Source organism: Lithobates pipiens, unplaced genomic scaffold (assembly GCF_037356315.1).
Source record: "Lithobates pipiens isolate NorthernLeopardFrog02 unplaced genomic scaffold, aLitPip1_a1.2 Scaffold_82, whole genome shotgun sequence".
NCBI classification, from domain to species: Eukaryota; Metazoa; Chordata; class Amphibia; order Anura; family Ranidae; genus Lithobates; species Lithobates pipiens.
The window spans coordinates 457,541-472,756 of record NW_027507906.1 but is presented as its reverse complement, the minus strand read 5'-3'; the positions used below and the strand labels follow the sequence as shown (position 1 = coordinate 472,756).

At 43.8% G+C, this 15,216-nt stretch overlaps 1 protein-coding gene across 3 annotated transcripts in view; it reads left to right on the top strand.

Moving 5' to 3' along the window:
* The window catches only part of LOC143973438 (uncharacterized), a 114,402-nt gene that overhangs the window by 14,729 nt on the left and 84,457 nt on the right, over window positions 1-15,216 (top strand). For all 3 annotated transcript variants that reach the window (XM_077474421.1, XM_077474420.1, XM_077474419.1), the window contains exons 4-6: window positions 3,761-4,009; window positions 10,021-10,272; window positions 11,154-11,396. In XM_077474421.1, coding sequence (XP_077330547.1) covers window positions 3,761-4,009; window positions 10,021-10,272; window positions 11,154-11,396 — 744 coding nt within the window. The remainder of the gene's footprint in view (window positions 1-3,760; window positions 4,010-10,020; window positions 10,273-11,153; window positions 11,397-15,216) is intronic.

Genomic DNA, 15,216 nt, shown 5'->3' with positions numbered 1-15,216 from the left:
TGACCTGTTGTGGTGCCAAATTCAAGCACTTTTTCCACCTCTCTTTCCTCCACATCTTGAGGAACCACACTACTCTGCTCCCCTTCTTGAGCAGGTGGGGGGTTCATGTTGTCCTCCGACGGAGCGAATCTTTTCTCCCCTATGAGACCAACGCTAGGATGGAATGATGGCTTTAATTTATTAATATTTATGTTTATTTGAAAGCATTTTGTTTAAATATAAGGTTGCTATGGCCTGTGTATACTCAAAAATTCTGAGTGGTCTCATTAATTAGGTTATTGGTAGAGGTTGGAGTATAATAATAATAATAATAATACATTTTATTTATAATGCACTTTCCATAAAAAGACCTCAAAGTGCTACACAGTTACAAAAACAGACAAATAACTTAATTCAAAAAACATTTGCTAAAAAGAAAAAAGTCTTCAATCCCTTTTTAAAATTTTCAGTAGACTGAAAAACCCTCAAACTATCAGGCAAAGCATTCCACAGACGTGGGGCAGCAACACAAAAGGCCCTATCTCCCATTGTTTTTAATCTAGTTTTTGGAATCTCTAGACAGTTAAAATTAGTTGAGCGTAGGGAACGAGGTAAATTTTGTAATCTTAAAAGTTCCTTAAGATAAGGTGGAGCATGGCCATATATGCATTGATGGGCAAGAAGAGAGACCTTATACTCAATCCTAGCAGAAACCGGGAGCCAATGCAAAGATTTAAGAATTGGAGTAATATGTTCATGCTTCCGCACTCTCATTAGGATCCTCGCTGCAGAGTTTTGAATATACTGTAACCTCTGCAAGCTCTTTCTCGGAATCCCAATGAGAAGTGCGTTGCAATAATCCAGCCTAGAGGAGATAAAGGCATGAACCAACCTTTCAGTATCGGAAAAAGAAAGAATAGGACGAAGTTTAGAGATATTACGAAGATGGTAAAAAGAGGTCTTGCATACTTGATTTATAGGGTATATAGTATAGGGGTTAATTAAAGGAAAGGTACATCTGTTATACAATAGTCATGCAGGGATTGGTTGGGGGGTGATATGAAGGGTGGTAGAGGACACTGCTATGGGGGTGGCCCTGCTCATAACAGTTTCCACTGCCCCTTCACATCACCCCCCCCAACACACACACGCTTAGTAGTGTCCTCTTCTCCCCTTTCCCTCCCATGGCAGTATTCCAAAGCATCCTACCTGTGCACACATGAGACCGAGAGGCAGCACAGTTCTGTACAGGGGGCGGGAGCTGGCTGAGTGACTTTTCATATTAACAAGCTAGTGATTGGTTGCTTAGGACCTAGCAACCAACCACCTGCGGGTTGACTAGAAAAGTTAATTTGGCCAGCTCCTCCCCGGCCCTCTGTCCTGGGCTGTGCTGCCTCTCAGTCTCCACTGTTCACTGATGACAGTGGCAGAGGAGGCTGAAGGGGAGGGAGAGAGAATGACCAAAGGAGAACGCTGAGGGTGGAGAGTGAAGCGGCAGCTAGCAGTAGGAGGAAGGGATTGGCATCTCAGACCTGTTCCCGGTCTACCTGTCACCTATCCGCGATCGACAGGTACCCCAAGCTCGACGGGTTGCCGACCACCACTGTAGACCTTCTCTTTGGGTTGGAACATGCTCCCTGCAGCCTCATAGGTTGTAATTGTAGCCTACCCCACTTTTCCGGGGGCTTGGAGGTGACCTCCAGAGGAAGGGAGGGCCAACATACTTCCTCAGGATGTAGGTTACTAGGCATGGTGGATGATGAACAAGATAGAAAATTGGGCGCCAATCACTTTTATGCTTGAACAAAGAGAAGTTAATTTCTCACAAACAGGAAAATGTTGGAGAGAGGGGATGGGGCACAGGGTACCCTTAGACAGGCAGACTCCTTAGACAAAAAAATAGAGTATTTTAAAAGTTAAGGTGGACAGCAGTACAGGAAAAGAGCCTTTAACCTTAACCAGCACATCTGTACTTTTTAGAGTAGGCTGTCTCCGATGGCAACTGAATTTTACTCACAGCGTCATACAGAATTCCTTGGATGAGTTCTCTCTTGAAGCTCTCCCAGCCACCTCATGGGTCCCCGATCCATGAAGAGTCACCTCTGGTACTTCTCTAGAACTCCATCCCTCTCAGCATTGTTTCTCGGTATTGAGCAGGCTCTCTTCTGCAGAATCTTGAAGATTCTGGCCTCAAACAGACCTAGCAGCCAGTGGGACTCCTTGATAGGCCTCAGGCTTCAGGCCTAGCAGCCAGGAGCTTTTCTACACACACCCAGCCAGACTTCAGAAGACCTAGATCACCTGACCTTCTCCAAATAAATACCTTCTACCAGCATTCATAGCGGCCAGTCTGATTAGCTGAGAAAGGTATGTTTATTCATAACCTGACCTCACTGTAGCGCATCATACTAATGCCAGAGGCGACAGTGCCACCTACTGAAAAAAAGGGAGAAGCAACAGCTGAAACAGGAGTAGGAGAAAAGCCATTTGACTGCTAAACACTACAAATTAGCAAGGCTGGCGGCCACCCAGCACAACTAAATTTACCTGTAGCCCTGCTTTGGTACACATAATTGCTACATAATTGATTCCTGGCAACCTATAGATTGATGAGAGAGTCAGACATCAGTTCAAATCTCTGGGGATGCAGGAATCAAGCATGCATTTCTATGGAGACCTGATTGCTGGCTTCCATGTCGGAAGTAGGGTTGTAACCTTTTCTCCAACCTGAAACACTTAAGCGGCGCACAGGATTTTTTATTTTTTTGTAGTATACACTATAGGATTGTAAAAGATCTGGGACAGCGTTGGGTGCCCCAAGGAGAGTAGTAATGTGACGCACAGTGTGCTGCGGCGAAGAGTGTGTGTGGCCAATATGTGTTAAAAGTGGAAGGGGCGTGGTTAAATAAAATAAAAAAATTATTGTCTCCATAAAATAATCTTAGATTGCTGTTCCACAGGTAAGTCTCTCATAGACTGTAAGTTTTCTGCTACATGTTTTTGGCCAAAAAAAAGCGTATATTGATTGATTATAATGTCTACAAGCTATGGGCTATATTTATGGAATTTTTATCAATTTATTATTTTTTTATTAGTAATGGCGGCGATTGCCAACTTATAGTGGGACTGCGTTATTGCCACAAATCAGATACTAAGTGACACTTTTGACACTTTTTGGGGAACCAGTGACACCAATACAGTGATCAGTGTTAAATATATCCACGTCACTGTACTAATGACACTGGCTGGGAAGGGGTTAACATCAAAGGCGATTAAAGGGTGTGCCTAAAATGTGCATGGTTACTGTGTGGGAGGTGCTTGTACTGTGGGAAAGCACAGATCTCTGATTTTGGTTTTCAGGAACACAGGATCACTACCTTCCCTACTGACAGAACGGCAATCTGCTTTGTTTACATAGGCAGTTTGCTGTTCTGCTTGTGTCCCGAATGATCGGTGGGATCTTTGAGTTCACCAGACACCGTTGATTGGCTCCCGCTGTGTCCAATCACAGCGGGAGCGGGTCGCCAGCAGTGTGCATGTGTGCCCCAGACTCAGAAGTGGAGGATCATGTACTAGGTATGTGATCCTGCACAGGAGAGACGATTTGTGGTCATATATGCACAGTGGTCCTAAAGAGGTTAAAACAGTAAATTGGTCAAATCCAGGTGTCTACTTTGGACTGACCCTTTAATTTTTGTACATGTATGATAACTACAGTTCCTTTTGCCTGAACGGCAGGTAGATGTTTCAGTTTTTTATAGTTACTATTATTATCTTACAGGATCTGCAGCAAGACCAGTGGTGACCTTCACTCCGAACTGGAAAAAGATCCACGTAGGACAATCTATAACAATGACCTGTAATGTGGAGCCTCCTGCACCTCTTTATTACTGGTACCTTAATAACAATAGGATATCTACAGGGAAGAACTATGTGACTGATTTTGCTAGGGCAGGACAGAGCGGGGATTATACGTGCCAGACCAGCACTGGCGGTACAAGTGAGATCGTCACACTGAGCGTTATCTATGGTAAGATAATATGGACATTTATTATACGTGCCAGACCAGCACTGGCGGTACAAGTGAGATTGTCACACTGAGCGTTATCTATGGTAAGATAATATGGACATTTATTATGTTCTCTTCATTTGTCACTATCCAGTGGCGGCCCGTCCATAGGGGGCGCCTGGGCGCCGTCCCCCCCCCCCCCTCTAAGCAGTCACAAAAAAAAATGTCAAAAAAGGTTTTTTTTTTAAAGCTGGCCCTTTAAAAAAAAATACAAAAAAGGTCCTTAAGTGCACTGCGTTCAGATGCCGGACACAGGGAACATATGGAGAGCACCACATCTATGCAATCACGATATTGCAGACGTGGCACTTCATTTGCGGGTGTTTTGGCCCGCCTTGCGGCACGCTCTGAAGCGCCGAGTAGCTTGTAGTACTCGTAGTATATATTACTACGGCCGGGCGGTTTGATTGACACCTGAGTTTGATGTCACTTCCTGTTTTCTCTCTCGCCCAGGAGAGAGGAAGGAGACACCGCTGGAGAGGACAACACACAGCAAGGTAAGTAATGGGGGAGGATGGTTTGATGTGACACAGGCAGGCTGCTGCAGTTTGGCGGTGACACATGCTGCTGTAATTGGTGGTGACACATGCTGCTGCAATTTATGGTGACACATGCTGCTGCAATTTGGTGGTGACACATGCTGCTGCAATTTGGTGGCGACACATGCTGCTGCAATTGGTGGTGACACATGCTGCTGCAATTGATGGTGACACATGCTGCTGCAATTTGGTGGTGACATGTGCTGCTGCAATTTGGTGGGGTGCATGCTGCTACAAGGGCCTCTTCCTGACAACCCTGGCCGTTGGTTGTCGGAGTCTGCGGGAGGGGCCTTATCTGAATCTGGGAACCCCCTTTAATATGTGGACCCCCAGATCCAGGCCCCCCACCCTATCTGAATAAATATGGGGAACATCGTACTCCTACTCATTCACCTGGGGAAAAAAGTGTCAATAAAAAAAACACACTACACAGGTTTTTACTTTCAAAAGATTTTTATTTTATGAAAAAGGCACTTGCAAGAACATACTTAATAAAAACAAACAAACTCCAGCAGGGTAGGCCTGCTGTCACAGTGCAAGTAATAGTACATGAAGACAGTTGTGTAAACCAGAAAGTGGCAAATAGGTACAGACATCCTGTCCCGCCACAGCGAGGGGCCATACAATAAAACAAAGGGTAGCGCCCCGTGAGGAGCCCATCTAAAACATCTGTGTGGGGGAGCAACCAGGAGCCCCCCCCCCAACACCCCTAATAGGGAGCTTGCTGTGTCAGGATGGGGGCGTACTCTCCCAGGTCCCCCCCTCCCACAGGGAGATAGTACCCGATGAGCAGTCCACAGGGAGCACCTCTGCAAGCAATTTGTCTATACGGTAAACCTGTCAATTATAGCTCCGTTGAGCAAACCACAAAAACAGGTAATCAAGAAGGACAGAAGAGAGAAGAAAGGAAGAAAAGAGGAGAACAGAGGGGTATAGGGGTAAGCTATTTCCGAAAAGGGTGGTGGGGTACAGAGTCAAAATGCTTAACACTCAATAAGAGAGGGAGAGCTTTAAGAATTAGATCGGGACGATAAGGAAAAGCCTGGGGGCACTCCCGGCAGAAGGGATATTCCCATGTATCGGGCCCAAGGATCCCACACCTTTCTAAATTTAGGCATGGTATCCAACAGAATGCCTGACAGTTTTTCTTGGGACATTATCCAGGATATCTTCCTCTTTACTGCGAGGAAGGAGGGCCTGGGTTGCTTCCAAGCGGAGGCAATCGCAATTTTGGCTCCTAAGAGGATAAAGTGGGTTAGTTTCTGAGTGTTAACAGGCAACAAAGGAGCAGGGGCATTGAGCAACGCAACCTCAGGAGTTCTTGGAACCCGGCAGCCTGTGACCCTGTGAATCAAGTTAAAGATTTTAGTCCAGAACGATCGAAGCCTAGGGCATTCCCACCAGATGTGGATCATGGAGCCACGAAGTTGGTACCCTCTAAAGCAAAGGGGGTTTGCCGTGGGATAAATTTTGGCCAGCTTGGCTGGAGTGAGATACCACCTGGTTATCAATTTGATGCTAGCTTTCATGAGTGAGGTGTTTTGGATCCCACGAAAGGATCTGGCTAGGGCCAACTGCCAGGTTTCAAGACTACCAGAGGTCTGGAGGTCAGTCTCCCATGCTGTCATATAGGGGGATTTGCCCGTTGGGGCAGTGAGAGCCGCATAGATTACTGAAATACCGCCCCTCTGCTCCCCGATCCTACCACACCAGGCTTCGTAATCAGTAAAGGGGGGAGGAAGGGGCTTGTTCTTCCAAAGCGAGTTTAAGAAATGAGATATTTGCTGGAAGCGGAACCTCTCTGAGTCTGGTAGCTCTAAGTGTTCGATACAATAGGCTAGGGAAATTGGACCCCTTGGAGTGAAATAATGACCTATCCGGTATAGTCCCTTGTCCAGCCACCATTTGAAGGCCCCAATATTCAGGCCGGGGGGAAAATCATGATTCCGGAAGATGTGAGCAAGGGGCTACACAGGTTTTTAAAGTAATTTATTAGGCAGCTCCAGGGGTCTCTTCCGACTGCTCTCCGGTGTCTTCTGTCGGGCTCCCCCGCTATCTTCTTCTCTTTTGCCTGCTCTTTTGCTAGCGGTTGCCCGGTCTTCTTTGTTGTCTTCTTCCCTCTTCTCTTCTTCTGATGTTGACTCAACGTTCTCTCTCGCTGTAATGCTGCGTGCGTGGTGTGTGCATTTTTCCCCAGGTGAATGAGTAGGGGTATGGTGTACCCCATACTCATTCACATAGGATGGAGGCCCGGGATGTGTGGGCCCACATATTAAAGGGGGCTCCCAGATTCAGATAAGCCCCCTGCCCACAGACCTCAACAACCAATGGCTAGGGTTGTCGGGAAGAGGCCCTTGTCCTCATCAACATGGGCTCCCCCTGCCCCAAAGCACCAACCCCCCCATGTTGAGGGCATGTGGCTTGGTATGGTCCCGGAGAGGGGGGCGCTTGCTTGCCCCCCTTTCCTGACCTGTCGGACTGCGTGCTCAGAAAAGGGTCTGGTATGAATCTTGGGGGGGACCCCCACGCCATTTTATTTTGGTATGGGGGTTCCCCTTAAGATCCATACCAGACCAAAGGGTCTGGTATCGTCTTGGGGGGGAACCTCACGCAAATTAAAAAAAAATATTTTTTCGCTGGGTTCTCCCCTAAAGATTTAGCACACAAGTTGCACCGCAAGTCGGATCCTCTTGATCCGACTTCTGGTGCAACCTCTATTCAAATCAAAGGGCTCCCATAGGGAACCATTGATTTTGAATAGAGACACAATGCCGGACGAGGCTTAACACAATGTTAAGCCTTGTTAAATCTCATTTAACAACTTTTGCCGGCGTCTGCCGTGTTTACAGCTCTAGCGCTGGAGCCTCAGAATGCACTGGTCCTGGGGTTTTTTTGCAGCTTAAAAACGGCTATGCGATTTACAGCTCAAAAACGCCATGGTGGGCATGAGGCCATATGCTAACATGGAGAGGCATTTTTAAGCTGCAAAAAATGCTCATAAAAGCGTCTGTGAAAACGTCCGTGGGCACGAGGCCTAAATTAATATAATCAATTATTTCAACATTGCTGCACCAAAGCAATGTGTGTTTAAACAAATCAAGGAAAACTAAAATGCCAAATTGCAACTTCGAGGCACCAAAGACTAGGAGTACAGATACATACAGACTATAGGTATAAATATGACTTCTCTGGATTGTCAGATTGCTGTGCACATCCTCCTGAAAATCAAATGTACATTGATATTGACACTTATATTTTCAGATTTGTTATATTGGAGATCATACACTATTGTCATTAATGTCTTGACAGGCGCATCCAGCTCAATAGAAGTTGTAGTTTCTCCCAACTAGGGATGAGCCGAACACCCCCGGTTCGGTTCACACCAGAACCTTCGAACGGACTAAAAATTTGTACGAACTTTAGAACCCCATTAAAGTCTATGGAACTCCAACGTTCAAAATCAAAAGTGCTAATTTTAAAGGCTAATATGCAAGATATGCAACAGACAACACCAGCAATAAGGGGTATCTTCAGGTGTATACTGTGCTGGAGGCACACAACACCCACTTTAACTCCTGCAGATGGCTGTATTAGAGAACACCAGCAATAAAGGGTAGATACAGGTGTATACTGTGCTGTGCTTGGAGGCACACAACACCCACTAACTCCTGCAGATGCCTGTATTAGAAAACACCAGCAAAAAAGGGTAGATACAGGTGTATACTGTGCTGGAGGCACACAACACCCACTAACTCCTGCAGATGCCTGAGAAAAGAACACTGTCCCTGCCTATCTTGCTCTTTCCCTGCACGCCGGAACACACTACACAAGGCTGCCACGCTGGCGGCCTTATATAGTGTGGGTGAGTATGAGATAAGGAAGGGAAATAGATTTGGCGCTATACCTTTGGTTTGGAAAAAATGAATAATTAGTTATAACTTATATAAATTTTCCAGCTTGCTGGTAAATAATAAAAAATGGAAAATAGCTGTTCATGCCCTATAGTGACCTCTAGTGGTTAATTATATGCATCTATATAAGTGCCATAAGGGGCTAACAAACCATAAATAAACATACAATTCCTATGATTATGTATTAAAGTGCAAGTGCCTGTAAAAAATCATGCGTAAAATTTGGATATTGAAATACACCAATTCAGCAACATTTAAAAAATATATAAATATTCATATAATTGATTAACAGCTTTACGTGTCGTGTATCAAAACAAATCAGTGTATTAAGTGACACAATTACATAACATGTGACTAACGGCCCATGGAAAAATAAAATTGGAAAAATGAGAAAGGTTTGCTAGGTAAAAAATGTAAAAATGAATAATAAATAGCACATATAAAAGTGAAAAAAATTAACAAAAAATAAAAATAAAATTAAACAATGTAAAAAAAAATGTCCCACCTTCTTTTCCACTGTTTAATTTTATTTTTATTTTTTGTTAATTTTTTTCACTTTTATATGTGCTATTTATTATTCATTTTTACATTTTTTACCTAGCACACCTTTCTCATTTTTCCAATTTTATTTTTCCATTGGCCTTTAGTCACATGTTATGTAATTGTGTCACTTAATAAACTGATTTGTTTTGATACACGACACGTAAAGCTGTTAATCAATTATATGAATATATATATATTTTTTTAAATGTTGCTGAATTGGTGTATTTCAATATCCAAATTTTACGCATGATTTTTTACAGGCAATTGCACTTTAATACATAATCATAGGAATTGTATGTTTATTTATGGTTTGTTAGCACCTTATGGCACTTATATAGATGCATATAATTAACCACTAGAGGTCACTATAGGGCATGAACAGCTATTTTCCATTTTATTATTTACCAGCAAGCTGAAAAATTTATATAAGTTATAACTAATTATTCATTTTTTCCAAACCAAAGGTATAGCGCCAAATCTATTTCCCTTCCTTATCTCATTATACTGTTCCACCCATACTGAGTGGAAATTTAATAGAGGCTGCTCATACCATAACTATCCCAATTTGCTCCATAGCGCAACCTTACCCCTTTCTTTCGTCTTTCTTTAACCTTATATAGTGTGGGGCGTGTACTAAACCCCCTGAGCTATAATTGGCCACAGGCATCCTGCCTGTGGCCAATTATGGCTCTCCTCGCTGCCGGCACTGTGTTTGGCCAAGCATGCGGGGTCACAGTGCATGCTCGGCCAATCATGAGCCAGCAATGCACTGAGATGGTGTGGTGCATTGTGGGCCGTTTGTGCCACACAAATTTGGTGCAAACGGTCCACAAAGTTCTGAATTAGTCGAACAGATGAGCGGCTGATGTTCGAGTCGAACACAGAGCTCATCCCTACCTCCCAACACAAAATGATATGTTTCCCTCAATGATGGGTCATCAAATCCTCAGATATAACAAATCTCATGTTGTTTTTTCAGGTCGGGTCATCCTTCAGGCTCCTCTCTATGTATATGAAGGTGACAACATATCTCTCCGATGTTCCCGTCCATCTGGATCATTGGCAGCAGAGACAATATTCTACAGGAACAATCAGACAATCTCGAACTCCACCACCAATGATACTTTACAATTAAAATATACAGACCTGAAAGCCACCTACAGTTGCTCAAGACAAGTCCTGACCACTATCACTTATACTTACAGTGCTGCAACCACAATTTCCTATACAGGTAAATCCTGCTGCGTGAATTTAGATTTGTAATTTGCAAAATGCTAATCAGTAAATGAAAATGATCTGATTACAAATGAAATGTAAAGCCAGCCATAGATGGAGCGATTGTCTTTCCTGCAACCACAATTTGCAGAAAATCGCTTGATTCCCTCCCGCATAGCTATGGATGGTGGCACATGGGAAGCATCCAACTTAGAAAACACATAGTGATTATTGCTATTAATAATTGCAGGAAAAATCCAACATGCTGATTGTACCCAAGTTGATTGATCCATCAACTAGAGCACAGCCTGCCGATACATGGTTCAAATCTCAGCCAGCCCCTGCTGAACCAACCAAGATTCAAGTCTGTAGATTACAGTCTATTCGCCAGCTTAAAGGCGAAGTTCACTCTTTTTTTTCTGAAACCCAGCTCTCCTATGTACCAATATAGCATTAATGTACCTCTGTTGCACAGAAATACATTGAAGAATTAGTCCGCATTGACGAAAGGTCCTGTGTGTCTTTTGCTCCGAATCAGGTGCGAATTAAGGCAGAAACTCTGACCTGATTTGCACCTGATTCGGTGTACAAGGACCCCCTGCTGTAAACCGCGGCCGCAGCAAGTGTGAACCCAGCCTTAGAGGGGATGTTCTGAGAAGGGAGGAGATAAAAGTAGAACTATAGAATTGTACTTGTGAAGACGTAGGAAGTTAGGCAATCGGGCTCTAATTATCTCCACTATATAACTTTACCAAAAATAACCTAACCCTACCACTGAATGACTTAGCTTGTTTCGGCAACTTATATTGTAGAAATTTCTTGTATTATCAGTTTAACATTAATCAATAATTCACAAATTGGTATTGTTTGTTTATATTTCTGTATAACGTCTTCTAGAAAATACTAGGACTATTCCAGTGATCTTCACACCAGACTGGAACAAGTTACTTACCGGAGACAATATAACAATGACCTGCAATGGACAAAATGACTGGACTTATCAGTGGTTTAAGAATGATGTGCTAGTGGCAGAAGGACAGACCTACACAATCACATCTGCCCAGGTTGGACACAGCGGGATCTACCAGTGCCGGACAAGTCACGCTCATAGTTTACCATTCAGGCTGGATGTCAGCAATGGTGAGCCGATCAGTTCATTTCCTTAGAGCGCTTTATTTCATTCAAAGAAATGTATTACACATTCATTCTATACTGTAGCCATAAAATAGTAAAAACAATCATTATTATTATACACATTTTATTTAAAGTTATAGTGTAAGTAGAGAACATCATAAGCATTTGCAAAAAGGCAAAAAGCTCACAATATACCAGTCTGTGGGGAGGGTTGGTGTGATATGGTTGTCGCCACGTCCTCCATGTTTCCCTCCTTGTTTGGCACCAAGCAAGGGTCACACCTACCACTGGTTGTGTGGGTGTCTCCATTACTATTGATTGCAGACCCTCATCTAGGATAAGGGTCTGGAATAGATGAAAAGAATACCCGGCTGCTTTGTTTACAAACAGAACAAAGAGGATGGGGACTGGCATTTGCCAGTAATTTAACCAATTCATCTCCAGAAGATTTACCTCCTTTCCTGACTAGGCCATTTTTTGCTAAACGGCACTGTGTTACTTTAACTGACAACTGCGTGGTCATGCAAGGCTGTACCCAACTGAAATTTATGTCATTTTTTCCCACAAATAGAGCTTTCTTCTGGTGGTATTTGATCATCATTGAGTTTTTTATTTTTTGTTCTATAAACAAAAATAAGTCCAACAATTTTACAATTTTGAAAAAAATAAAATATATATATTTTTTACTTTCTGCTATAACACATATCCAATAAAAATGTAAAAAAATCAAATTTCCTCATGTATACTTCTACATGTTTTTGGTAAAAAGAATTCCAATAAGCGTATATTAATTGGTTTACGCAAAAGTTATAGCGTCTAGAAACTATGGGATATTTTTACATTTATTTATTTTAACAGTAATGGCAGCAATCAGCGACTTATTGCGATATTCCGGTGGACATTCTGACAATAACTGACAATTTGTGGGAACTAGTGACACTAATACAGTGATCAGTGCTAAAAATATGCACTGTCACTGTACTAATGACGCTGGCTGGGAAGAGGTTAACATCAGGGGCAATCAAAGGGTTAAATGTGTGCCTAACCAGTGTTTACCTATACTGTGTGAGGTGATTTTATAAGGGGAAGAGATGGAATTTATTCTTGCCAATATGTGTTCTGCTACATATTTTTGGTTAAAAAATACCAATAATTGTTTTTTTTTTACTAGTAATGGCGATGATCAGCGACTTATAGCAGAACTGCTATATTGAGGTGGACAGTCTGACACTAATTGACACTTTGTGGGAATCAGTAAAACGAATACAGTGATCAGTGGTAAAACTATGCACTGTCTCTGTACTAATGACACTTTCTGGGAAGGGGTTAAACAGCTTGGACAATCAAAGGGTTAAATGTGTGCCTAGCCAGTGTTTTGGTGTTTACTATGTGTGCGACGTTTACTAAGGGATGTGATGGATTTTTTTTCCCTTCTTTGCAGGGAAAGAAAATCCATTGCTTCCCCCGCTGACAGGCAGAGCTCTGTCCTGTGTGTTTTCTGGATAATCAGCGGGGGCTGGCGGTGACCCATTGGCTGGCACCCACTGATTTGCATTAGCTGTGTCTAATCACCAAGCTACTTTTCCAAGAAATCATCACCTGCAGAGTGCAATTACGAGATTGGTGACAGAGAGCTGTTGGCGATCATTTTAGCCCTGAAAGAATGGAGACATCTCCTTGAAGGTACCACTGTGCCAGTTCTCATTCTTACAGACCATAAGAACCTTACATTCCTGTCTGAGGCTAAACGCCTCTCTCCCAGAAGGGTGCGATGGGCTCTTTTCTTGTCAAGTTTCAATTACATTGTCTCATTCTTACCCGGTACTAAGAATGTAAGGGCTGACGCCTTGTCAAGACAATTTTCCTCCACTTCCAAGTTGGAGCCGGTTCCTATGATTCCTCCTGATTGTATCTTGGCTACGGTTCGCACCAGTCTCACTTCTCCTTTGGGTGACAAAATTCTTGCTGCTCAGGTCCATGCTCCTCCTCCTGATAAACCTTGTGACCGCTGATTTGTCCCAGAGAGTCCCCATACTGCTGTGCTCCAGACTTACCATTCTCCCAAGGCAGCTGGCCACCCTGGGAAGAATCAACTAGTTTGGGCCATTTCCCAACAATTCTGGTGGCCTAGTCTATGTGCTGATGTAACTGCCTTCGTAGCTGCCTGTTCCATGTGTGCTCAGAGTAAGACTCCACGACACCTTCCAGTGGGCCTCCTACAACCCGTACCAAATGCAGAGAGGCCCCGGACCCACTTGTCTATGGATTTCATTGTGGAGTTACCCAACTCCCAGGGCAACACAGTTATCCTTATGGTGAATGACTGGTTCTCAAAGATGTGTCATTGTATTCCACTTAAGAAGTGGCCTACTTCTAAGGAACTGGCTTCCATTTTTGCTCAGGAGATCTTTCGCTTACATGGGCTATCCAAGATGATTGTCTCAGACAGGGGTAGTCAGTTTGTGTCACGGGCCTTTTGTGCACAGTTGGGAATTCAGTTTTCTTTTTCCTCTGCGTATAACCCTCAGTCTAATGGAGCCGCAGAATGAGCCAATCAGTCCTTGGAGCAATTCTTACATTGCTATATTTCTGACCACCAAGAACATTGGGCGGCACAGTGGTGTAGTGGTTAGCACTCTCACCTAGCAGTAAGAAGGTCGCTGGTTCAAATCCCAACCACGACACTACCTGCCTGGAGTTTGCATGTTCTCCCTGTGCCTGCATGGGTTTCCTCCGGGTACTCCGGTTTCCTCCCACAATCCAAAGACATGCAGGTAGGTTAATTGACCTCTGGCTTCTGTCCAAAATTGGCCCTAGTATATGAATGGGGACCTTGGATTGTGGGCTCCTTGAGGATAGGGACCAATGTGGGTATAGAAATGTACAAGGAAAAGGGACAATTGTAGACTCTCACTCAGGTTGAACTGGATGGACTGGTGTCTTTATTCAACCTAACTAACTATGAAACTATGAAACTATGAAACAACTGGTCAGACCTATTACCATGGGCAGAGTTTGCTCACAATAGTGCCTTGAATTCTGCTTCCCGATTGTCCCCGTTTATGGTGAATTATGGTTTTCAACCTTCCATGTTGCCTGACTCGTTTGTTCCGCAGAGTATTCCTGCGTTAGAAGAGCATCTCTGTGGTCTTTGTTCCACTTGGGCACAAGTCCAGGAGGCTTTGCGTCATGCTAATGATAGGTGCAGACTTCATGCTGACCCCAGACACCTGCCTGAGCCTTCCTACCAGGTTCGGGACAGGGTCAGGCTGTCATCTCGCAAACTCTGACTTTGTGTTCCCTCACTGAAGTTCGCACCTCATTTTTTTGGGCCTTTGCGTATTCTTTGCAGGATTAACCCAGTGGCTTATGCATTAGACCTTCCTTCTAATATGTGTATTTCAAATGTATTTCATGTCTTCTTATTAAAACTTCAGGTTTTTATCCGCTTTACCACCTCAGTACCACATCCTCACCTGTGCAGGTTTAGAACCATGAGGAGCATGAAGTACAGTTCATTGTTGACTCCCGTAGGTTCTGTGGGCGCATACAGTACCTGGTGCATTGGAAAGGGTGCGGTCCGGAGGAACGCTCTTGGGTCTCATCCTCGTCCTCCTTGGGACGTACATGCCTGTGTCCTCCTCTATGATTTCCATAGACGTTTTTCCATTAAGCCTGGTGGTCCTTGAGGAGGGGTACTATCAGGGCTAGGCTCAGCTCTTCCTTCTCTGAGCTGGCCACTCAGCTGTTGGCTAATTGCCAGCTCCCATCTCTCTCCACAGTTACTCAGCTGTTGATAATATCCTGCTCGTCAGTCCTGCCTACT